Source organism: Lissotriton helveticus, chromosome 3_1, assembly GCF_964261635.1.
Source record: "Lissotriton helveticus chromosome 3_1, aLisHel1.1, whole genome shotgun sequence".
NCBI lineage: Eukaryota > Metazoa > Chordata > Amphibia > Caudata > Salamandridae > Lissotriton > Lissotriton helveticus.
In genome coordinates, this window is record NC_136061.1 from 419,802,505 (window position 1) to 419,828,086 (window position 25,582).

Below are 25,582 nucleotides of genomic sequence, written 5' to 3' on the forward strand. Positions count from 1 at the left end.
ACAAAAAAACCTTTGGCATTTGGGATTCGTTGTGATCTACAATTTTGAAGATCCCAGTTTTTAAAATATATATATATATATATATCCACGTTGTCCTGAAATGAGGACACACTCCGCAGCAGTCAATTGTCCGAATTCTTTATTTAGAGGGAAACCAGCATTTTGTATTTCCGATCAATTTCTGTGCCTGACGCTTTTTAGAGCCCCCAGCTCCTTTATCATAGGCAGTTCTGAAACCTTGCAGACGCTCTCAAACACACCTTTATCTGCCTGCTGATGAATTCTATTGCCCTCCGGTGGGCTTCACAGGTGATTTTACTCCCAAAGCATGTTGGAATCTGTATTATGTCTAAGCCAATTTTATCCCTTCAGTGGGTTCTGCATTGTAGCAGTAATTTTATATCCATATTTCAAGCCCTCCAGTGGGCCTCAGAAAGCAACTTGCTCTGTTTGATTAACACAACTGCTGTGCCACTTACAAGTTTGTAAAATTGCAAGCCTGCGGCCCCATGCCTCTTTCTGATAATGGTACAGTCCTCCACGGCCGGACTACCGTGATGAATGTTTTCCACTTTGTCCTGAAATGAGGACGCACTCAGCAGCAGTTAATTCTCTGAATTCTTTATTTAGAGGGTGTAGGAAGCTGGCTCTGTGTGTACACTATACCTCATTTTGGAATATTATATAGAATCCAGTGGAACCACAAAGGTAAAAGTAGATAGCACCTCACTCTCTGGAAATGGAAATGGAAAAAGAACGTAATTAAGCGCACTGCGGCCAAGCGGCTTCCTGGCGCTGGAGGGTTTGACCAGATTCACAAGGAGGGCGCGGGAGAACTAGCAAGGAAATGCTTGGGAAAACAGGAAGGTTTTGAGGGCTTTACGGAAGTGGGTATAGATGGAGATAGAACGAATGGACAGAGGGAGACTATTCCAGATCCGGGGGGCCAGAACCGAAAATCGGGTACCTCCCGTTCTGGATTTACGGAAACGGGGGACGTGAAGAAGGGAAAGGGAGGAAGAACGGAGGGCGCGGCTGGGAGCGTGAGGGGTGATGAGAGAACCAATAAAGAGGGGAGCAGAATGCGTGTGAGTGCGAAAGGCCAAGCAGGCCAGTTTAAAGATAGATCTGGAATGCACAGGGAGCCAATGAAGAGACTTGAGTGCAGGGGTGATGTGAGAAGATTTGGGAAGGCGAAGAATGAGGCGGGCAGCCTGATTTTGAATGGCCTGGAGACGGCGGGTTTCGTAGGCGGGTATGCCCGCGTACAGGCCGTTCCCATAGTCGAGGCGGGAGGTAATAAGGGCCATGACTATGGTTTTAAGGGCTTCCGCCGAGAAATATCGAGAGATTTTCCGGATGAGGCGGAGGGACAGGAAGCAAGAGGACACTACGGAGCTGACTTGGGCATGCATAGTCAGATCATGACTGACCTTGATGCCCAAGGTCCGGACAGAAGAGACCGGTGAGGGGGGGGACCGAAGGCAGGGGGCCAATAAACCGCGGACCAGGAATTGGAGGGGCCACCCGTGAGGACAAGCTCCGTCTTGTCCGGATTGAGCTTCAAGTGATTGGAGCTCATCCATTCAGATATGAAGACTAAGGTGGAACAAAACTTGGGAAGCGACACAGAGGGGGAAGAAAGATCAAAGACAAGCTGGAGGTCATCCGCGTAGTTGTATACAGAGACCCCCATCTCGAGAAGAGAAATAATAAGAGGATAGATATACAGATTGAAAAGGAGGGGAGAAAGTGAGGAGCCTTGGGGGACCCCACAGGTGATCAAGCGAGGAGGAGCAGAGAAGCCTGAGAGATGGACCGCTTGGCTCCTGCCCTGAAGAAAGGACGCATGCCTATTTGTGGTAGTGTGGGCGAGCAGTAAGTCTTTATCAGAGGGTAGTGTTAAGCATTTGTTGTACACACTCAGGTAGAAAATTAGGTCACACACTCAAAGACTGAACTCAGACCAATTTGTTTGTATCAAAAATATTAAGTTATTTTATTTCTAGATCCAAGCCAAGCCTGATGCAGGTAAGTGAAATAATTCTTTGCAAAATCTTATGCAATGTTTTACAGTTGAATGCAGGTTCAAATGCAATTGATTGAATTACAGGTAAGTCAATATTTCGAAATTACTTTTCAGTTACATAACAGATTACTTTGTATGTTACTTTTTAGATTGCTTTTTAAGTTACTTTTTCTACTCCGTGTGATATGCATAGATATCACACTGGGACATTTCCTAGAGAAAAGGTAAGTAAATCAGTTTTTGTACATTTGCAGTTTTTCAATGTTCCATACGAACCAACTGCGCGCACACAATTTTTTTCAAGAAAAACAGTCAATGCAATCCTATGGGAGGAAATGGAGTTAATGGTTTACAGGTAACTAGTTATTTGTGGGACTTCGTATTCTGGGGTTACAATCAGCGTTCCCCCAGGGTCAAGGATGCACTCTTGAAACACCCTCGGCGGCACTAGGGCAGCCAGGTGCAGAGTGCTGAGGCCCAATGTTATCCAATGGGGGATAGGGGGCCTCCGGTTGGTGGCTTCTCATGAGCAGGCCACAGTGTTGTGGGAGCAAAGCTCCTTGTGTTAGGCACAGGGCAAAGGGGGATCCGAGTTCGCATCCAAAGTACACCCACAGCAGCACAGGAGCGGCTGGGTGTATGGTGCTGTTTTGGTGTCCAGTGCCCTGTTGTTTCAATGGGGATTCTCCTGTTGCAACAAAGACTGCAGGCTTGGGAACGAAGATCTTCTGGAGGTGACCACCGGTTGGAGAGGTAAGTTGGGATGCCTGGGGATGCTGGGACACCGTCAGCTGGGCCACCCAAGGCCATGGGGCGTTGGGTGCAGGGGTGTCTAGGCGTCGGGTTTTCTTATCAGCTCTGTCGCGGTCGGGGGGATCCTCCAGAAAGTGGCTGCAGGATTTGCTTGGAAATTCGAAGCAGGTCAGAGATCACCAGATCTCAGGTTAGGATCGCCAGGAAGACCTCCTCGTGGTGTTTGGCTACTCGAACTTGGGCCGCGGGCGTCTGGTGCAGAGTGGTGCAGACTCGCGGTTTTGGCTGGGCCTGAGTCAGTGGGTGAGCAAAACCGGTGCTCACGGGAGACAAAATCTTTGGCTTGGAAGGTATGGCAGGTCCTTCGGGTTCTTGAAGTTGCTGGCTGCGGACACACCGGGATTTTGCTGGAGCAGGCTCGAGGTAGGGACAGGCCGGTAGGGCTGGGGCTAAGTCAGTGGGCGTCCTCTTCTTAGTTTCAGCACTGCTACTTTGGTCCTTCTTCTTCTCTTTTTCTTGTCGATTCTTATCTGAGTAGGCAAGGTTCAGGGTTGCCGCTAAATACTAGATTTAGGGCCGTTACAGGTAGTTAAAGGTTGGGACCAATGGGTCTCTTACTTTGGGTGGGTTCACTCCCTATTATGCCTGCCTCCAGTAGGAGGGGGGCATATACCTCTCTCTGGTTGGCTGTGTCCCCCCATCTGCAAGATGGCACGGACTGAGAGTTGTGCTTCACCTCGCCTCCCCCACCTGAGGGAAGGGGTTGGCAAAGGTGGGCACACCTCACTTGGTTTTCCCCCCCCCTATTCTCCTGCCCAAAGAGGGGGTCAAAACCGGTGGGAGCCAGTGGCTGGAAGCAGCAAAGGGCTGCAGTAGCTCACAAAGGCGGCAAGCCTTTGAAGCTTACCCTTCGTGGACCCTGCACATCCTGGGGGAGGAGGCTTGGTACGAGGTCCCAGGCCCCTCGAGAGCTGCAGGCTCTCGACTCAGGGGTCCAGAAACATATCTAGTGGTGGCAGCTGGCGAGCAGCCACTCAGCCAGGATACTGGAGTTAGGTTGTTTTTCAGGGGGCATCATCTCTAAGATGACCTCTGAGTGCATTTTTCATTAAATCCCACACTGGCATCAGTGTGGGTTTAATGTGCTGAGAAGTTTCATACCAAATTTGCCAGTTTTCAGTAAAGCCATTATGGTTTGTGGAGTTCATAATGACAAACTCCCAGCACAATGTACTCTTAATGGCACTATTACACTTACAATGTCTAAGAATTGACTTAGACACTGTAGGGGTACAGGGCTCATGCACCTGTACCCTCACCACTGGTATAGTGCACCCAGCTAGAGGGTTGGCTTACCAATGCCAGGGCAGTGGTTTCTAGGCATGGCACACAGGGATGAGGAAGAACTCGATGCCCAGAAACTTTTATGAATTAACATTATCAAATGTATGCTCCACTAATTTCCTGGACCAGGGATACTGTTTACCGATCCTTGTAAAGGTGACCATTTTTGTTTTTCGTAGGTTTAGTCAATTGATCTTACAATGAAGCCCAACAGCCGATTTTCCATGTTAATTATACATTGGGCTAACTCAATAAGCTCCCAAGTTGCTGCAAATTCCTTGCTTGCTGTGGTTGGAAAAATATTTAAGTTATGGGTGTAAATATGTTATACAATTATTAATTTGTTTAGGAAAGCATTTCTGCTTTTCTGGAGATATCAAGCATTATACTGTATAGAGATATTTATTTGTTACCATCAAAATGGACTGTCATCATTTTTATTGTTCAGTGCTGACGCCATTTGTGTTCCATATCACGAACAAAGACTGTCCCATACATTATCTTTGTAGTATTGCCAGAGTATCATCTTCTGAGTCAGACCCTTTAATAATTTCCTTCACCAGAGTAAGAGTGATGGTGCATGTGGCACTTGTTAAGTCATAGCTATGTGCCACCTGGCTAATAACAGTGCCAACTCTGTAAATGTGTGTTCTAGTTTTGCTTTTTTGATCTTTTGTATAAACCTAGATTGTTAGCCTCTTGTGTTTGTGCATGATATTTACCCATAATCTCTGTCCCTGTGTTCATGACTGCCTCCCAGTAATCTTATGGTTCTGGACAGCCTCAAAACATGAATTATATCTGCATCTTTGTCTAAAAATATGGGACATTTACTTAGAACCACTGAGAATATCCTGTGCAGTCTGCGAGGTGTCAGGTATGCTTTGTGGAGTATTTTAAATTAAATTAATTTAAAACATGCGTTTCTGGAGATTTTGGAGAAGTACTCGTATTATTGCAACCTATTCCTTTTCTGTCAACTGTTTATGTATGTCATGCTCCCATCACTCCCTTAATGAGGAGAGCTCTTTACTGGCCTGATCTATGCTAAGGTATAGTTTGGCGCTTGTTTTTCTGTCCCTGTCATGTGTCACTATAGTTTGCAATGTTCCATGTGAGGGCGCGTCAGTTTCCTCCTCCTTCCATATAGCTTTTATTAGTCTTACAGGTGCACTGTATGTTATCAATTGACCCACCAGCCCCATATTTTTATTATGTTAGCTCGAATCCAGCTTGGTCTGATAATGACTAACCCCAATTTGTGTAGCTTGGGGTGCAATCACAAAGAGAGTTTTAAGTGTACAGTTTGAGATGTACACTGTGTTTCAGTTAGGTCAAGGCATTTTTTCCAACAATATTTGGTTTCCTCTAGTAGTATTGATTTGTTTTCTGTCTTTAGTGTTTAAATCTAACAAATTTGAAATTATTGATTCCCCACTTTTAGGGCCACTCATGTATACTACTTCCACTCGCTTATCACTCATCTGTCCTGCTACTGATTGGAGCTGAGATGCCAAATAGTAATTTTCAGTCAGGCACTACTAGACTGATCAGGATACATTCAGTCTGGCAGCATGTTGTTTATTCTTTTATGAAACAATTTTCACTTCGATTTTATAATCGGAGTTTAACATAGATAAGGGTGATATGATATCATCTCTAGGGGGTCCTGTCTGGTTTTATGAGTGTGATTAGTATTGCCGTTTAGTAGTGGATTCAAGAATTCCTTCATCTTTTGGTGTTTAGTATATTTTCTAATAATCTGATTGCTAAATTACACCTAAATAGGTGAGATACAATTCTCGTGGTAAGCAGTTGCTTCCTGCAGTTTTGCCTCTGGACAGATTTTCTTTGGCGGCACTTACTTCTTTGACTAGAGGTAACTTATATTTTAATTTTTGCTCTAAGGGTAGTTTCTTCAGTCAAGCATTACAAACATATCCCCTAGGCCTTCTGTTGTATGTATTCAACTTTGTCTATGCAATGCTGCATAGTAATCTAGTAAGATCATGTTAATGTCTCTTGATATATTTGCTGTGGTGTTGTCCAGTCTACCCATTGCTGTGATTAATGTTTGCTTTCTTTTGTATCTGACAATCCAGACACCCATTATGATTTTTAGGGTGGCGACGAAGATTAGAATGTATTCAATTCAAGTTGCCAGAGCCGTTGCTTCACTGACAGGACTGATCGTCTTTTAGAATGACCAGCTGCTCCACAGTCAGGAAAGAGAAATATTTGAAGGTTATTGGACCAATCTTTCTTACCCACTGTAATAGTCTATTCCTGTCCCAAATTAAGTATTGAAGCCACTATATGTGTTGTAGGTGCTGGTGGAGCATGAGGGATTAGAGGTACTGTGTGTGTACTCGACTGTGAAATGCTGTGGCAGCCCTTCGAGCACAGCTTTGTCTACCAGCCTGCTTGAGGAAAGTTGCTATGTTTCGACCTTTGTTTTATCTGGCATCCTTACAATCCGAAAATAGGTGCGACGGAGCCTCCCTTCTGCATCTTCAGTTCTGTTGTCGACGGTGTGTGGTTTCTTTTGCATTTCCACCATTTGATTTTGCATCTCTTTTACTGTGGGTTTAATTTCTCCGACGGTTTTCTCAATATTTGAGACCCTCTCAACCCTTTTCTGTTATACTCTCAGCAGATTAAAGTTAATGGCTACTGTATCAATACTCTGTTCAAGAACTTCTGTGCTGTGCATTCTTTAACTATGTTCAAAATGCTGTTTGTTTAAGCTTCCTGTCTCTATCTTATTTTGTTGTGGGTAACTGAGTGTTTTACCCTCTGTTGAGGGGCTGCTCGATTTTGCAGCTTTGCATCTACCCTTTCTTGTGTCTCTGTTTTCCATCATGCAGTGTTTGGTTTAGTCCTTCTGGTTGAAGACCCCCCCTTTGGGAGAGAACCCAGAGAGCTATGCAAAATGATCTCCAATCTTTGAGGAGTTTTTTTATTCTTTCCCTAATTTTTGGGATAAGGCCAAAAACACAGTACCCAGCCGTCTACTTGGGCTCAGCTGCCCTCTTTTGTTCTATCCGCATCCACTGTATTCGCCCCAAAGTTATGTTTAACTTGTCCATCATTAAATCGAGTGCCTTTGCTCGTTCTGTACTTCTGCTTCTGTTCGTGTTGGAGATAGCGCACCCAATATCTGAATGACCCTTACTTTCCCCCTTCATCCCACTTGCTGACATCTCAGTCCCTCTGCTGGATATCAGTCTCTCGACTGCAAGCTTCTCTTGATGCACGTTTTAATATACAGAGTTGGGGTTCCCCTTCATTATTGCTAATATAGTGAACCCGTGATTCTTGCCCTCGGCAACCTGTCTCCCCTTCAATTACTGACTCATCAGCTCTGGGTCAACCTTATCCGCACAGGTTGAAAGCCAGTCTGCAGAAGCTGCTTTAACCTGAGCCTGAAACACCCTACTGCTGCTATTACGCTTTGACAAGCTAGCTTCTACATAGCCAGCATCTTCCTTCATCCTCTTGTCCGAGTTGCACAATGTCCATGCAACAGAGTCCAGGCACTCCTCACCACCTCTTCTTGTGCCTATCCACCAGTCCTTGCAAACCCACTTTTTGTCACTTCAGTATTTTCCTCCTAACACCTCTGTATCTTTTCCTTCACAGCGATTCCAGTTGTTTAATGTGTGAAGCCCACAATTCCCTCCTGTTTCTTTCTTAAGTTCTATTTTTATTTGTACAGCATCTGCCAACAGTTGCGCTCTTCTTTTCTGTATCCAACGTACCACTACTGGGCAGCTGTTAAGGCAAATAGGACAGGATTCTGCAGCCAGCCTTAAAACACACCTAGCTCCATTGTTTGCTGGCCACGCCCAGGTCTGAGATGAGTCTTACTCATGTATTCCCATTTTTCAAATTTTGTAAGATGTCTGAAGACACAGGATTAAATCGATAATGATAGAGCCTAGCATTTAATTTGATCATATCTGTTTCTCTCATTCTCAGGCAGGTCATATGTTTTCTTTAGTGTCCTAAGTAATCTAATACCAGGCTTGTCAAGTAGTTCTACTACTCAAATACATCTGTCTTCCAGTTATTGAATTGTGTGTCATCCAACTGAGTGCCAATAGAAATGTGGAACAGTCTAGTTTGATAGAGACTTTGCCCTAAATTGCAACTCCTTGATGTTGTCATTGCTATCACTGCACTTTGCCAAGGTTTCCTTAGTAAGAGCGACAAGGGGTGAAAAAACACCTCTGTCTGGTGTTCTTATAGTGAAGGGAGAAGAAAGACCTCTATCAACTCTAATAGATGCAGATGGTGTTTTGTGTCCCGTGAGGACCCTGTCTGAGTTTAGGCCGTAAACCAAATGTTTTAAGTGGTTCATTGAGGAATTGCCAATTGACCCAATCAAACAATGAGTATAGGTTTGCTCATTCTCTGTACATTTTACAGTTTTTGTGGATCTTTTTTTGTTTTATTACCTTAGCATTTTGTATAAATGAAGCCAGATTGATCTGGATTACTTATGCTAGTTAGCACAGGTCTCACTGAAGCTGCCACCATACTTGTGAAGATTTTTGTGCTAAGGGGAGGAAGAAAGACTGGGCTAGAAAAGCTACAGAGAACGGGGTCTTTTTCTAGTTGAAAGATTATAGATGTCATTGCTTATGTCTTAGACGCAGAGATTGTGCAAGAGTCAGGGATAGTTACGTCTTGTCAGACTTAAGGCAAGGGGGCTTATAATAAATGTTATAGAACTGGGTAGTGTAACTGTCTGGTCCTGCAACTTTGCTAATTTTTAGTATTTTTTGCTTTACAATAATGATCTCTTCCTTCTCCACCTCCGTGGGAGGTTCTAAATCTGCAGCTTTTTTGGGTGCTAGTTCGAGTACCAGAGATTGTTCCAGATATGTATTGTCACTCTGTGCTATAGTGGTCTGACTACAAGACACTGAACGCACGAGTTAAGACTTTGTTGTCTCCCCTCAGTGTGTTGCACCTCTGCTGTTTTTTCCTCCCACATTCTTGCTTTTAGTTTGCATGCAAATAGGTGTCACTCTTTGTTGCCCCCACTGTCCTGCCACTTCCTCAGGGCTCCCACATATGATACGAGTTCTTTTTTATCTTGTATGATTTCGTCTCCAAATAACCTCAATTCCACACTGCTCGAATTGTTCTTTTACAAATCACCAACACAATTCAATAAATATATCATTTCATATCGGGCCGCAATTACAATCTTCTACGCACACATGCGTTATCTTGCACATCTTCACCATCTTACACGCCTTTACTGGCAAATGACCCCAAATCTAGCTCCATTCACAATCCACCGTGTCTTCTCAGTGCCTTTTTACTCTGTGCATGTCCCATACATTTCTACTACCACTTGCTTGCTTAAAGACAGCTTGTAAAAAAAGCATTAGCAAAGCAAATATGTTTCACCTATTCAAAATCTATGGCTTTAAGTAAAAAAAATACAAGCACTATGTGACGTAGTCCGCACTAAACGCATCATTGTGCTTTTTAAAACATTTGTTTTCACTTTCAGCCATGTTGCATAGGACCAGCCCTATCTACAGTGCAACATGTTTAAACAAGCATTTACAATGCAATGGTCTCGGCAATATTATAGGTAGAGCTATTGGTATTGCTCATTATTTTTTTATCTTTTTTATATCCCTAAATAAATGGCATTGTCATTTCTATTGGCATTAGCTTATTTTTTTGCATATGTGATACCTATTGCATTAGCAGAGAGAGAGAGAGGTATTGAAATAGAGAGAGAGTGAGGTAGTGAGAGAGAGAGTGAGGAAGATAGAGAGTGAGGTAGTGAGATAGAGAGAGTGAGGTAGTGAAAGAGTGAGGTAGTGAGGGAGAGGGATGTTGTGAGGTAGTGAGATATAAGCAGAGTGTGATGTTGTGATGTAGTGAGATAGAGAGAGAGGTAGCGAAAGAGAGAGTGAAAATGAGTTAGTGAGATAGAAAGAGTGAGGTAGTGAGCTAGAGAGTGATTGAGGTAGTGAGTTAGAGAGAGAGTGAAGTTGTGAGCTAGAGAGTGAGGTAGTGAGAGAGTGAGGTAGTGAGGTTTTGAGAGAGACGTTGTGAGATAGTGAGGTAGTAAGATAGATAGAGTGGAGTAGTGAGGTAGAGAGAGTTATGTAGTGAGAGAGAGGTAGATAGAGAGTGAGGTAGTGAGAGACAGAGAGAGTGAGGTAGTGAAAGAGTGAGGTAGAGAGGGATGTTCTGAGGTAGTGAGATGGAAACAGTGAGTGAGTTTGTGAGGTAGTGAGGTAGAGAGAGTGAGGTAGTGAAAGAGAGTGAAAGTGACTTAGTGAGATAGAAAGAGAGAGAGTGAGGTAGTGAGATAGAGAGAGAGAGTGAGGTAGTGAGTTAGAGAGAGAGTGAAGTTGTGAGGTAGTGAGATAGAGAGTGAGTTAGTGAGAGAGTGATGTAGTGAATTTTTGAGGGAGTGAGTCGTGATATAGTGAGGTAGTGAGAGTGAGATAGAAATAGATAGAGTGAGGTAGTGAGATAGAGAGAGAGTAAAGTTGTGAGGTAGTGTGTTAGAGAGTGATGTAGTGAGAGAGTGATGTATGTAGAGATAGTGATGCAATGTGGTATTGAAAGAGTTATTTAGTGAGGTAGTGAGATTGTGAAGCTGTGAGATAGAGAGTGAGTTAGTGAGAGAGAGTGAAGTAGTGAGAGAGAGAGTGAAGTAGTGAGAGAGAGAGAGTGAAATAGTGAGAGAGATAGTGAAGTAGTGAGAGAGATAGTGAAGTAGTGAGAGAGAGTGAGTCAGTGAGAGGGAGAGTGAGTTAGTGAGAGAGAGAGTGAGTTAGTGAGAGAGTGAGTGAGTTAGTGAGAGAGAGTGAGGTAGTGAGAGAGAGAGAGCCAACTACACACACATACAGACCCACCCACACAGAGTCACACACACACAAAGTGTATCACCCACAGACACACATACAGAGCCACATACACACACAGAGCAGCAAGCACAGCGAGGGGGCAGGGAAACAACTCTTCTTCTCTGATCCATTTGTGACTCACCACCTTCACTTCACCTACCACACAGCGCCTAGAGGCAGCACAGCGTTGTGCAATTGCATTCATGAATTCATGACGCTACCAGCTCGGAGGCAAGGCTGCAAAGCGGTTTGTGGCCCTATGTTTTTCATAGCTGTCAAGGGATTGTATTACATATCTTTCACCTTCAGGCACATTACATCGTAAATGGCAAATGTGATGCTAATGGCTTCAGTACGTTCAAAAATAACGCTTCGACCATTAGTACTACCTAGAGACGTAACTAGCTGTTTTAATAACATACGATTACTAGTGTAATTTAAGTCAAAACAGACTTAGCTGCAGGGAGCACGGCTGTAAATGGCCCCGGACCCAGTGCCAGGTTTTACATCGGTCAAGCCTATATTCCCATTTATTCGACACCTGCCCTTGCAGTTTGTGATAGAATACAACGAGTTCAGTTAGACAATACAACACAAGTCCTACGAACAACTGTGGCACCCCAGAGCCTCTATGGACTCTAATTAAGCAATGCAGGCGGTGAGCCATGGGGCTCTACATACAAAATGCCGCCTTTTCCCTGGTGGGCTTTTAAAACCAATGGCGCCTCCTCGAGCCTCTCGGGGCTCTGACAGAACTGTGGCGCCTTCTTGAGCATCGTGGGCTCTTAGACAACAAAATGCCCCCAAGATACTGGAGCCTCGCTGGGCTCTATCTTATACTCTGCCCCCGAGCCTCTAAGACTCTCTGAAGGTGTGCCCCCTGCCCGTCTACACTCACCGGGCTCTGTGGACTCCTGCGGAGGCTCGGAGGGAACAGCACGTCTCCTCTGCCTGGCGGCTCTTCTCTTCTCCCTTGACTTCTCCTCTGGTGCCGCGGGTGGTTATCGGAACCGCTCCGTGCACACATCGCTGCAGGGGGACGCCACGGGCCATGTTGGACCTAGAAAACAAAGATGAAACATAAAATTAGCAAAAATAAACAAAATGGCTTACCTCTAAACGGAAACAACAACAACATACAAACCCGCCTGAAGAACTTTGTGCACAGTAGTGCACACAGCTGCAGGGGTACGCCACGGGCCATGTTGTACCTAGAAAAAGGAAAAAAAACATAACATTAGTAAAATGGAAAACATAGCTTACCTCAAACTGGAAAAACCAGCGTATCAGAACCGCTCCGTGCACAGCGGTGCACATCGCTGCAGGGGGACGCCACGGTCCATGTTGGACCTACAAAACAGAAAAAAAACATAACATTAGCAAAATAGAAGACATAGCTTACCTCAAACTGCAAAAACCAGCGTATCGGAACCGCTCCGTGCACATCGGTGCACATCGCTGCAGGGGGACGCCACGGGCCAAGTTGTACCTAGAAAAAGGAAAAAAAACATAACATTAGTAAAATGGAAAACATAGCTTACCTCAAACTGGAAAAAGCAGCGTATCAGAACCGCTCCGTGCACATCGGTGCACATCGCTGCAGGGGGACGCCACGGGCCAAGTTGTACCTAGAAAAAGGAAAAAAAACATAACATTAGTAAAATGGAAAACATAGCTTACCTCAAACTGGAAAAACCAGCGTATCAGAACCGCTCCGTGCACAGCGGTGCACATCGCTGCAGGGGGACGCCACGGGCCATGTTGGACCTAGGAAAAAGAAAAGAAACATAACATTAGCCTAAAAAAAGAAACATGGCTTACTTTTAGACGAAAACAACAACAACATACATACCCGTCTGAACAGCTTCGTGCACAGCGGTGCACACGGCTGCAGGGAGACGCCACGGGCCATGTTGGACCTCTAAAAGACAAAAAAAAATAAGATTATTGCAAAAGAAAAGATAGCTTACCTCAAACTGCAAAACAGCCGCGGATCGGAACCACTCCGTGCACAGCGGTGCACAGAGACGCCACGGGCCATGTTGGACCTAGAAAAAAGAAAAGAAACATAAGATTAGCCTAAAAAAACAAACATGGCTTACATCTAAACGAAAACAACAACAACATACTTACCCGTTTCAAGAGCTTCGTAACAGCGACTTCTAGCAGAGACGATCAGGGGAAAATGGCATTTAGAATGCTACGGCCATTTTCGGACTTGGGGGCGTGGTTTTGAAGTTCTGAGTGACAGACAACGTCACTGTCTAAAGAACATCAAAAATGACGCCCCCAAATCCGAAAAGGACGGGGCTACATCGGAGTGACGGATCTCTCCTCCAATGGCTGGCCTCCGTTTCGGAAGCCAGCCAATAGGGAAGAGACAGGGCAAGGAGGCGGGATCTACTGAGCTACTAAGAGACATTAAATCTCCGACCCCAGACTGCGCAAGCGCAGCCTTTAGGTCCTCGACCTAAAAAAGCACATTGCAGCGTGTTTGAGAGAAGAGGCAGCTGAGTAGGAAGCACAATAGGGAGTGGGAGAGGGGGTGGTAGGGACGAGGTAGGTTAGGGAAAGCTGGGAATAAAATAAAGTAGGAGGGTAGGTTAAGGAGAGCGGAAGGAGAGATGGGACTGGGTTTTAAAAAAAAAACACAGCAAGCGTTTGGGTTTTAAAAATAACAGATTGGGGGAAAGGAAAGGGCCAGAAAAGTAAAAATATAAAATAAAAAACCTGGAGTACCTGGGGGAGCCTGCAGCGGAAGGGCACTGGCAGGACAAAGACTTGAAGCACAGGAGGAAGACTGAGGCGCTGACCAATAGGAAGCAAAGAAACTAGAGTGACGTAGGAGCCAGCCAGTGAGAAGTAAAGGTAAGATCTGGTCAGGCTCAAAGCCCCTTTAAGATTTTTTTTTTCTTCAGCACGAGAGCAAGCGCTCTGCAGGTGAAACCTAAAAAGTAATCACACACTCTTTTGTCTTATCGCTTTGTTCAGGAATGTGGTGATTCTGGCAGTCAGGGCCTCCGTCTTATGCTTCTAAAACAGATAATGCCACGTTGAATTGCCAAGTCACTCTAAGCATGTTGAATACGTTTGGCTGTTGTGTGCTGCATTCACCTCTACTAACCAGCATTTTCAATGCAATAGGTATCGCATTTGGGAGAGTTAGAGCTATTGCCGTTGTAAATGAAAATGTCTTTTGTCTAAGTGCTTTGGTTTGGAGTGGAATTATGTTGGTTGAATTGGAATTGTTAGTTGTGGAATTGTGTGGTATGTAGTGTATTTGTGTAGTGGAGTTATGTGACATGGTGAATAGATGGGGTGAGAGCTGCACAGAATAGATAGAAAGGAAGATAGAGAGGGATAGGTTGTTTGTGCACGAAGTGGTGAATGAACTCTAGATAGAGGAACAGAAAGTGTGTGAGAAAGAGAGAAAGAAGGGGAAAGCAGGATACAGATGAATAAAGAGGGAGTGCCTGTGTACACAGTAGAGACCATAGGAGGAGATCGTGGATTTGAGGGACTGAAATATTGAAAAGGCTCGGGAAAGAAATTGTGCAAGAAGACCTGAAGTGAATGAATATGAGAGTGGCAGGAAGAGGTGTGTGTGAGTGTGTGATGATTATGAGGTGCACTCAAGAGGGTGGAGGGAGGCGAGAGGAGTACTTTTGAACAGCGCAAGGTGGTAGAAGAAGGTAGCATGTTTGAGCAGGAGGAATAGAGAGGAGACAGTGAGTGTGAGGGAGGGATGGCAGAGGGTAGTGGAAATGCGAGATAACAGGGGCTAGTGTTAGTGAGAGAGCGGGAGGAGTGGGGCAGTGGGCGTGTGGGGGCGTTTCACTACTTTCAACCAATAGAGGTTCAGATTGAAAATAGGTTCCAGGACTAGGGAGAGCACAGTAAGATTGGAGGGGGAGTCCAGAGTTAAGTAGCAACCACCATTACGAAGTTTAAAGAGGTCAAGGGTCAGGTTGAAAGTAAGGCCGTTAGACTTCCACCTTTCAAGAAGGGCGATCTAAAATACGTTGGGTAATAGCAACACCAATTATTCACAGCAATTGAAACAGCGAAAAAAGTGATAAGAAGTATCATAAACAAGTTACCCAGTTATCCAAACCAACCCTAAAACTCCATCTTACTTTTACAAATCACGCCCTCTTCGTACACAAGCCCCAGATGCTCACTTGTCAGGTCGTAGAATTTCTCTGTTTTAAGCAGCACCCTAAGGCCCCAAATACCTAATTGCGCTGCTATTTTAATTGCTGCTCCCAGGGCAAGCTACTGCAGCATTGCAGCACCAAGTAAACGCAAGGAAACCGCCGAATAGACCTCACTCCCTGCCCTCCTACTAAGTGCACTCCCACCAATGTAATTCTGACGTTTGACGTCTAGCCAATATGATGTGTACTTTGTTCCTCCACTACATGACTGTTTTTGATGCTTGCTGCCAAGGAGTAATCTGAAAATTTGCGTCTATATTTTTACAACCATTTATTCGAATCCTTTTTTAGTGGTTTAGTGACGGCCATGTTACATGCAAAAAAATGTGTGATGAATCACAAAATGCGGATTAATGCATATAAGAAATTTTTAATATGATTGTCTAAATCCTGTTTGAAATTATTTAAATGTATGTACTTTTCCTGCTTTAGTGTTAGTGAGAATATTAGCAGTTTCAAGACGGCGACTTTATTAACTGACCACACAGTGAGGTGTGTTCTCCAAATAAGTCACAAACATTGTGCAGCCGGGACACATTTATTCTGACCTAGTATGACCACGTGTAATAGGCGCGGCTGAGCCAGCATTCTATTGTAAACACTAAAACCAGCGCTTGCAAACTTAGTGTATGCTGGCATAGCAAAATAACTGAGGACGCCGATGTTCCTAAAGATCAATGAAGCTGAAAAAAAGTACTGCAAGCCATTTTTTTAATTAGATCCAATCCGTGCGGGGAGGAGGTGGTGGTGGGGGGATGGCACTTGGAGATTAAGTAAGCCGCAACGGGTGCAAAAGCTTAACACACACACACACACACAGTGTAACACGAGCATGTAAAGGATAAGGAACACACACAAAAAATGTGCTCCCCAAAGGAACACATAGACAGCTACGGCGTAAGGATACAGTACTTGCCTGGTGCTCCGTGGGAGTAAACAAAAAAAAGGGAGGTACAAAGAGAAATGATTGTCCATTAGCAAGCAAGGATTTTTAAAGGACAATGACATAGACAAATGAAAAGCAACAGCACGCATGGGTGGAGTTGAACCCCTCAAAGAATATACAACAGGTCGCTAAGTAACAGCGCAAGCGTTGTCTAGGCTCGACCTAAAAATTGCTTGCGACGAAAAAAAAGAATGCAGGCTTTGCGGCACCATTTTGGAAAAACAGGACTGCCAATAAAGTTGTGATTAAGTCTGCTCCTGACGCTTAATTTGATGGTTTTGGCGCAGTATGTAATGCAATTAGCATTCCAACTCACAGGTTTTATGTTGGATGCGCATTATGGTGGTTCTGTCTGCTGGCATTACGATGGATGTTTCTTACGGAATGGAGCTCCCTGGCTGGGCACCAATCAACATGATCTTCGTCCAGGCCCTCCTCCCCGTTCATATAGAAATGATGGCAGCATTTGGATGTTCTTCAATTGATTGGTCACCCTTATAATAAAAAAATAAATATATATATATATATATATATATATATATATATATAATATATATATATATATATATATATATATATAATATATATATATATATATATATATATTTCACACACAAAAGGTTGCCCAATAAGGAAATGCCGCACAGCGAAAGTTGAATGCCTTTAATGGAGGAACACAGGACAGCAAAGAACCAAGGTCCCCCTCAAATAATAAAGCCTAACGCGTTTCGAGTACTCCATGTACTCTTGTTCACAGGCAAAGAGTGAGTGAGCAGACCGGCAATTGCAAAGGACCCTAAATTCGAAAAACAGTCCCGCCCTCGTGGGCGTGTGCACTCAGGCATTGTGGTTATTGTGGTCCTTTGATAGTTCAAACCCCAGTGGGTGCCGCTTTGCACAAAGTGTCTCGTAGTTTTCCCCAGTGGGTTGAGTGGGGACTCAGCATCTCGCCATCCTGCTAGTTGTACGTTCGTCCAAACGGCTGTTTCGCTCCTCTGTGCCTGGAGGTTTCCAAGCACCGGTTCCGTGCTCCGCACGGCAGAGCATTTCCGCGACCTGGGCAGGCCGCTTTTAATTTCACACACAAAAGGTTGCCCAATAAGGAAATGCCGCACAGCGAAAGTTGAATGCCTTTAATGGAGGAACACAGGACAGCAGAGAACCAAGGTCCCCCTCAAATAATAAAGCCTAACGCGTTTCGAGTACTCCATGTACTCTTGTTCACAGGCAAAGAGTGAGTGAGCAGACCGGCAATTGCAAAGGACCCTAAATTCGAAAAACAGTCCCGCCCTCGTGGGCGTGTGCACTCAGGCATTGTGGTTGTTGTGGTCCTTTGATAGTTCAAACCCCAGTGGGTGCCGCTTTGCACAAAGTGTCTCGTAGTTTTCCCCAGTGGGTTGAGTGGGGACTCAGCATCTCGCCATCCTGCTAGTTGTACGTTCGTCCAAACGGCTGTTTCGCTCCTCTGTGCCTGGAGGTTTCCAAGCACCGGTTCCGTGCTCCGCACGGCAGAGCATTTCCGCGACCTGGGCAGGCCGCTTTTAATTTCACACACAAAAGGTTGCCCAATAAGGAAATGCCGCACAGCGAAAGTTGAATGCCTTTAATGGAGGAACACAGGACAGCAAAGAACCAAGGTCCCCCTCAAATAATAAAGCCTAACGCGTTTCGAGTACTCCATGTACTCTTGTTCACAGGCAAAGAGTGAGTGAGCAGACCGGCAATTGCAAAGGACCCTAAATTCGAAAAACAGTCCCGCCCTCGTGGGCGTGTGCACTCAGGCATTGTGGTTGTTGTGGTCCTTTGATAGTTCAAACCCCAGTGGGTGCCGCTTTGCACAAAGTGTCTCGTAGTTTTCCCCAGTGGGTTGAGTGGGGACTCAGCATCTCGCCATCCTGCTAGTTGTACGTTCGTCCAAACGGCTGTTTCGCTCCTCTGTGCCTGGAGGTTTCCAAGCACCGGTTCCGTGCTCCGCACGGCAGAGCATTTCCGCGACCTGGGCAGGCCGCTTTTAATTTCACACACAAAAGGTTGCCCAATAAGGAAATGCCGCACAGCGAAAGTTGAATGCCTTTAATGGAGGAACACAGGACAGCAAAGAACCAAGGTCCCCCTCAAATAATAAAGCCTAACGCGTTTCGAGTACTCCATGTACTCTTGTTCACAGGCAAAGAGTGAGTGAGCAGACCGGCAATTGCAAAGGACCCTAAATTCGAAAAACAGTCCCGCCCTCGTGGGCGTGTGCACTCAGGCATTGTGGTTGTTGTGGTCCTTTGATAGTTCAAACCCCAGTGGGTGCCGCTTTGCACAAAGTGTCTCGTAGTTTTCCCCAGTGGGTTGAGTGGGGACTCAGCATCTCGCCATCCTGCTAGTTGTACGTTCGTCCAAACGGCTGTTTCGCTCCTCTGTGCCTGGAGGTTTCCAAGCACCGGTTCCGTGCTCCGCACGGCAGAGCATTTCCGCGACCTGGGCAGGCCGCTTTTAATTTCACACACAAAAGGTTGCCCAATAAGGAAATGCCGCACAGCGAAAGTTGAATGCCTTTAATGGAGGAACACAGGACAGCAAAGAACCAAGGTCCCCCTCAAATAATAAAGCCTAACGCGTTTCGAGTACTCCATGTACTCTTGTTCACAGGCAAAGAGTGAGTGAGCAGACCGGCAATTGCAAAGGACCCTAAATTCGAAAAACAGTCCCGCCCTCGTGGGCGTGTGCACTCAGGCATTGTGGTTGTTGTGGTCCTTTGATTGTGCAAAGCGGCACCCACTGGGGTTTGAACTAAGTGTCTCGTAGTTTTCCCCAGTGGGTTGACTGTTTTTCGAATTTAGGGTCCTTTGCAATTGCCGGTCTGCTCACTCACTCTTTGCCTGTGAACAAGAGTACATGGAGTACTCGAAACGCGTTAGGCTTTATTATTTGACGGGGACCTTGGTTCTTTGCTGTCCTGTGTTCCACCATTAAAGGCATTCAACTTTCGCTGTGCGGCATTTCCTTATTGGGCAACCTTTTGTGTGTGAAATTAAAAGCGGCCTGCCCAGGTCGCGGAAATGCTCTGCCGTGCGGAGCACGGAACCGGTGCTTGGAAACCTCCAGGCACAGAGGAGCGAAACAGCCGTTTGGACGAACGTACAACTAGCAGGATGGCGAGATGCTGAGTCCCCACTCAACCCACTGGGGAAAACTACGAGACACTTTGTGCAAAGCGGCACCCACTGGGGTTTGAACTATCAAAGGACCACAACAACCACAATGCCTGAGTGCACACGCCCACGAGGGCGGGACTGTTTTTCGAATTTAGGGTCCTTTGCAATTGCCGGTCTGCTCACTCACTCTTTGCCTGTGAACAAGAGTACATGGAGTACTCGAAACGCGTTAGGCTTTATTATTTGAGGGGGACCTTGGTTCTTTGCTGTCCTGTGTTCCTCCATTAAAGGCATTCAACTTTCGCTGTGCGGCATTTCCTTATTGGGCAACCTTTTGTGTGTGATATATATATATATATATATATATATATATATATATATATATATTTATTTATTCTAACAAATTTTTCTTAATTTTAGTGAAAAATCGAACACAAGGAAAAACAAAAATAGAAACGGAAGACCAGCAGCAATTAGAAGCAGCAGTGCTCATCAGACATAGCGACATTATGACAGCAAGTACGTCCTGGTTATTCTTAATCATAAAGGGCAACAGGGTGACGCCCACCACGTCCCAGACTGCCCCGGGAAACCGCGATCCTCTCTCACCCCCACCCATTTGCCCCACATTTTACGGTATTTCTTTGGGCATCCCCTGGCTTCGTACAAGGACTTTTCCTGGGTCGAACACCTGTCCACCCCCCCTGCGCCATCGTGTCATGGTGGACTCCTTCGGGCTCAGCCAGCTTGCAGCAATGTCTCTTTTGGCCACCATCATGGCTGTGTTTAGAAAGAGTTTGTCAGCCCGGGATTCATCCAGTCTCTCAGTGACCCCCAAGAATACAGACAGTGGGTTAAGAGGAACCTTCCAGCCAGGACCTCAGTGAGTTCTCCGACCACTGATTCCCAAAAGCGTGTGACTACCGAGCAAAGCCATACCATGTGGTAAAAATCAGCTTGTGGTTCACTACAACAGGGCATGACTTGTCGGACCTGAGCCCTGCGTGGCAGAGGCACAGCGGTGTAAGGTTGGCAGTGTGGAGATATTACATTTGGATTAAACGGAGCTTTGCCGAAGCTGTGATTGTTTTAGGTGACATTAGCGCGTCTCTCCAATTGTTATCCTCCAGGGCCCGAGCCATCCCTCCCAGCGATCTCTGAAGCGGTGCAGTGCATTGGGAGAGTGGTTCGTGAGGGAGCGATAGATGAGGGAAATCCCCTCTTTCCCCAGGTTGCCAGTCATAATTTGGGCTTCGGGTACACTGTGTTCAGGTAGGGAGGTGCCCTCTGAGATGTGGGAATGGAGGGCGTGGCGAATATTATTTTTAATTATTGGCTTTATTGTTCACATTCTGTTTATCAATCGAATATGTGAGGTCGGTAGCTACAGTGATGCTTTCGGCTCTCACTGAATTGGAGTAAGGGTAAGCCTCTGCTATATCTGTTGAGTATCAACATAGTTGCTAGCAAGAAGAAACCAGCATTAGAAGGCAATTCTACAAATTGGAGTGTCTACGATATAAGTATTTATTTGAACAGTTTGTGTTAAAGAGACTAAGCCAAGGCAGTTTACTTTTCTTATAGGGCCGTACATATTCCTAAAATTGAATGAATTCCCTGCAAGCAGGCTGAATTGCCTGTCGTACCCTCTCGTAATGCCCTTTATTTTGTACATTTACAAAGCGTGGACAATGAATTACTGATGAAACAGGACCATGTTATTATCGGTTTCAGATGGGTATTCCAAGTGTTTTTTCTCTGCCTTGTGATTATATACGGACAGCTAAAGGCTGTTGACCCAGCCCGCTGGAGGATCTTTGCTAAATAAACTTCATGTCCGGGCTCTCAGCCCAATAAGTTTAAGATCTAAGCGCTCCATTGCTAATTGTTTTTCTCTCACATATTCTTCACCCCCCCCCCCCCCCGCCTACTATTTTCCTTTGAAATAGAGAATAAAAGGAAGACTGTCCTTGCTCTTTTCCACCTTTCAAAGGCCTACCTTCAAATACTTCTACTTGGTACAGGTGGCATAGACTAGATAGGCTTGTTGTTATTAATTACAACACCTAGCATTAAGTGTTCTGTAGCAATCATCTCCAGACGTCTACAGGTCAGTCCCTGCCTTTCCTCATTCCAAAGCTAATTAAGTGAGTAATACGGATTTGTATAGAAGCATTAATTATTGAAGCATCATAGGACCATTGTGCTTGTACTTTGTACTAGGTGAGTGATCATTCGCTGGTGACATCAGGTGTCGCAAAGGTCATTGATACAAACCACTGCAGTGTACACTCACTGTTTATTTTTCTGAGGATACTACATTGTCTACATACAGTGTTTACTAACAGCAAAACTAGTATTGCCGGCTGTATGAAATGTGAAGATGTTTTCATTTAAAGAGGATCCCAGTGTTCTGTGTCTCTCCAGGGATCGCTGTCAACTTTGAGAGTTCTGGTAAAATCCCATAGAGTTGGTTTATGGTGCTATTGGTAAAGGAAAATAAATTGGACTCATCTTAAATGTCCAGTGGAACAGGGTAAAATGCCAGCTTCACGATTTAGCAATTTGCATTTCATGTGTTTTTACTCATGACAATGAAGTAAGTACATGACCTGGGCAATAAAACATAGATTCTGTGAACCTGAAAACGTCAGTGGTCATTTGGTCAAGATTCCCGAGCATTGGTTGGGAACATGGGTTGGCTCCTTCCGAGGGGAAAATCAATTAATTTTGAATTGTGGTTATTTTAACATCTGTCTTTTGATGATATGTGTTACTTATTTAATGGACAATTGGAAATGTTTTCTCTGATATTTGTAGACGTTTTAAATGGGGCATATCCATTCCACTCCTGCATCTGGAGTCTTTCCTATTCTCTTTGTGTGACCCTGCTACATACTAGAAGGACAGGAAACTGCTTCTGTACCTGTTCATTGCTTTTGCACAATGGTACTGACATGCATGCTTGCAATATAAGCAGCACACACCCATTTCCTGTCTGTGTTGTAATAGCCAGATTTCTACTATACCCACTAAAGTGTTTATCAGAGTCTGCTGATCTCTCCCTCCGCAGATTTCCAGTGTTGGGCCTTGGCAGATCCCTATTGCATCCCTTGATCTATTTTGTGTATTTTCTCTCCACTGCCCTCTCTGGCAGATAAGATCTGGGAGGAACTAAAGGTAACATCAGTCGGTCTGGTGCAGCTGTAGAACATTCTAGACTCTCTTCTGGTTCTGGTGTTGCATCTCTTCAACATTCTATTTCCTTAGGACTCTCCCCTAGCCTACGCTGCATCCTCAGTAGAGTACTATATGTGGACTGGCCTGCATTGTGACCAGGCCCAACTCACCTTCTTCACCAGCCGAGGAGTTGTGAAACTCCTCCTAGTTTCCTTTGGTTCAGAGTCTAAGCTTTGTCTCATTGCAGTCGTCAGTTTACTACACAGCTTTCCTTCCTTATTGGGTGCAAAGCTGAAAGCTCGACTTGGGAGTCTTCCCCAATCCTTCAGCGTCCAAAGCTGGTACAGCTTTTTCCTTGTCCGCAGAAGGTCCTGACAGGACGAGGCAACTCCTTCCATCCCTGACACAGCTTTTGCTGATATTAGTACACCTCCTGAGCACTAGTTTAGTGTATCTGTGTTTTGCATACTTAATAAAAACCATTGCAAATTCCCTCAGCAATGAAATATAAAAACACCACAACAAAAGAGCGTTTAATTACTCAACAAATTAAAATTAATATCAAATGCGTAAGAAGGCTGCTTATTTTGGATATTCCTTCCAGGCTGTGTCATACAGGATGAACCATAATCTATATATTTTACAGAAATACAAGTCAGTTGTGGATGCCGGCCACTTAAACACTGACTCAAGACTAGCCTGCAAGTTCTTATTTGCAAGGTATTCGAATGTTTTTGCAAAAAAAGTCTTTGTGCGTTAACCAACATGGGGCAGATTCAAAGTATGTGTAGTATTGTAATATAGTCCTCCAGAGGACCAGCTCCATGCACCAGCACTCTTGACTGAACTTGCCCTGCTAGCCAGGAGATCTGAAGACGACCTGTTCTGAGGCATGCATTCTGAAAGTCAGTGAACAAACCGGTGTCAGGCTCACAAAAACAGATCAGTCTTTGTGAACACTCGACGTCTGCTATGGTGATTTCCTTAAGGATAACATATTTTTGTTCCACATGGAAAAAGATGCTAAGTGTCTACAGATACACTATGAAAGTATCTACCAGTCCGTTAGTCTCTACCTGAGATGGGGCTGCACCATCATGCTGTTCCTCCAGGAGACACAGAAAATGGAAGAAAAGATGAGAAGCTAACAGTCGGGAATGGGGAGCTGATTGACTGGATCCGGGCGATCCGAGTGATCAGAAGTGATTACCCTCACACACCCAGATGCGTGTCATGCTTCATCATTGGGCTGCTACTCATTGGGCCGATGTTGCAATGCCCAACAAGCCACTTTATGGTGGTGCTGTTTTTTGGAGAACTTCTGATTTTAAGCCGTAATGATGAGTTCAAGTAAAGATGTAAACGTAGGGTGCTCTGTTAAGTGATTTAAAATAGTCTAAGGGATGCAGAGAACTGCTTTACTAAGATGGTTCCCTTGATAGGAAATAAACACAGGAGTTGACACAGGAGCCAATGAACCTCGACAGCTTCAAGATGAGTGGTAAAGGAAGTTTTTTTATGCTACTGACCTATTAGCTATGTGTGGTGAACTCCAGGGGTACCAAATCCTGTTACGGGCAGTGAAACAGGGAAAGGTACTACACAATGCACATTCATTTCTCTGTTTCCAAGACATAAGTATAGCACAATTTCTAAGTGGAAGAAACAATATGACGTGCAGAAAGACCTCATAACTTTACTGGTTTAAGTTTCTCCGCTTGATCCAGCTCATTTAAGGGTGGTTCCTAAGGAGAAGACCTCCATGTTTGGGCAGGCATATTCGACGATGATTATTTTGGACTCTTCCAGTGCAAAGAAACTAAAATCTACAATTGCTGGACTGCTGTGAAATCTATGTTTTCCCGGTGGTCCCTGTTTATAATTTTTTTTTATGTTTTGCAGTGACGTTCTTGTGTGATCCGGCTTAAAAAGTTTTAAGGCAAAGGGGCTCTGGCCCAGGGCCCAAACCTTTCAGGGGTCCCCCTGATAGAGCCAGCTCTGTTCTGCAGAGAATATTTTCCTGTTGACCTTGAATAACTCTTAAACAGACTGTTTTAAATACTGCTTTCCTTTAACTTATTTTTAGTGTGGGTAATGTGTGAGAGTCTATTACAGACATTTTGCTGAGAAATGTTGTGTTTGTGTTTCATGCAACATCCATAAAAAAGTATCATTTAGATCAAAACGGGACCTCCCATTTGAGAAATGGGAGGAGTGGAGGGTCATAGAGATTATTTGCAGTAATATCAATGAGCTAATGCTGGGTTACAATATCCCTGAATATTAGATGTAAACAGATTTAGAATTTGGAGGAGTGTCCCCCGGCACTCGCAGTGACCAGGCCACAGAGGGCTTGAAAGAGCTGAAATTGAATCATAAATTCAAAGCTGTTCTGAGCAGGGGTCCCAAAATACGTTTGGCCTAGGGCCCCCAAAATCCTTAAGACGTCCCTGTCTAGGTATCCAATAAATTTGCTCTTTACAGACTATGAGCCAGACAGTTCGACGCTTTCCTGATCAGTGCTTTGTTCTGAAAAGGTCTAGGGAATCTAGCCCTGTTTTAATCTAGCATCTATGATTTAGTCTTGAGTATGAAGTCCAAGTAAGGGGACTTAAATCCGGTTAGCAAATTAAACTTTTTGGTTTACATTGCACTCTCATTTATGCTACAAACAAGGAACTATTGTAACATAAAATGCTGATCACTTTTTTAAATTTTGTTTTTTTTTTTACAATTTTTGCAGAGAGACCCAGATTACTTGAAGCTCTGGTTGGACAGCTTTGTGTGCAGCTATGAGCAATTCCTGGATGTGGATTTTGAAACAATGCCTACTAGGTAAGAGAAATAATGCATTCATGATTTTGCTTTGATGGTGTTGGAACAATAATGTGTAGGAAAAAAGAAGCATGTGGTTGGTTCATGAGAGTGACTCCATTTACCACTGCGGATGCCCTAGACGATTTTCTTTTTTGGAAAAATTCCCTGACATCAGTGTAAACTTTCAAACAAGTATTGGGAAATAGTGTAAAAGACGCAGAGCTGAAGTCAGGTGGGCTCTCTCTCGGCTATGCTGTCATATC

At 44.6% G+C, this 25,582-nt stretch overlaps 1 protein-coding gene across 2 annotated transcripts in view; it reads left to right on the plus strand.

The window, feature by feature from the left end:
- The window catches only part of NBEAL1 (neurobeachin like 1), a 1,045,477-nt gene that overhangs the window by 195,042 nt on the left and 824,853 nt on the right, over window positions 1-25,582 (plus strand). For both annotated transcript variants that reach the window (XM_078680248.1, XM_078680249.1), the window contains exon 3: window positions 25,246-25,337. In XM_078680248.1, the coding sequence (XP_078536374.1) occupies window positions 25,246-25,337 (92 nt within the window). The remainder of the gene's footprint in view (window positions 1-25,245; window positions 25,338-25,582) is intronic.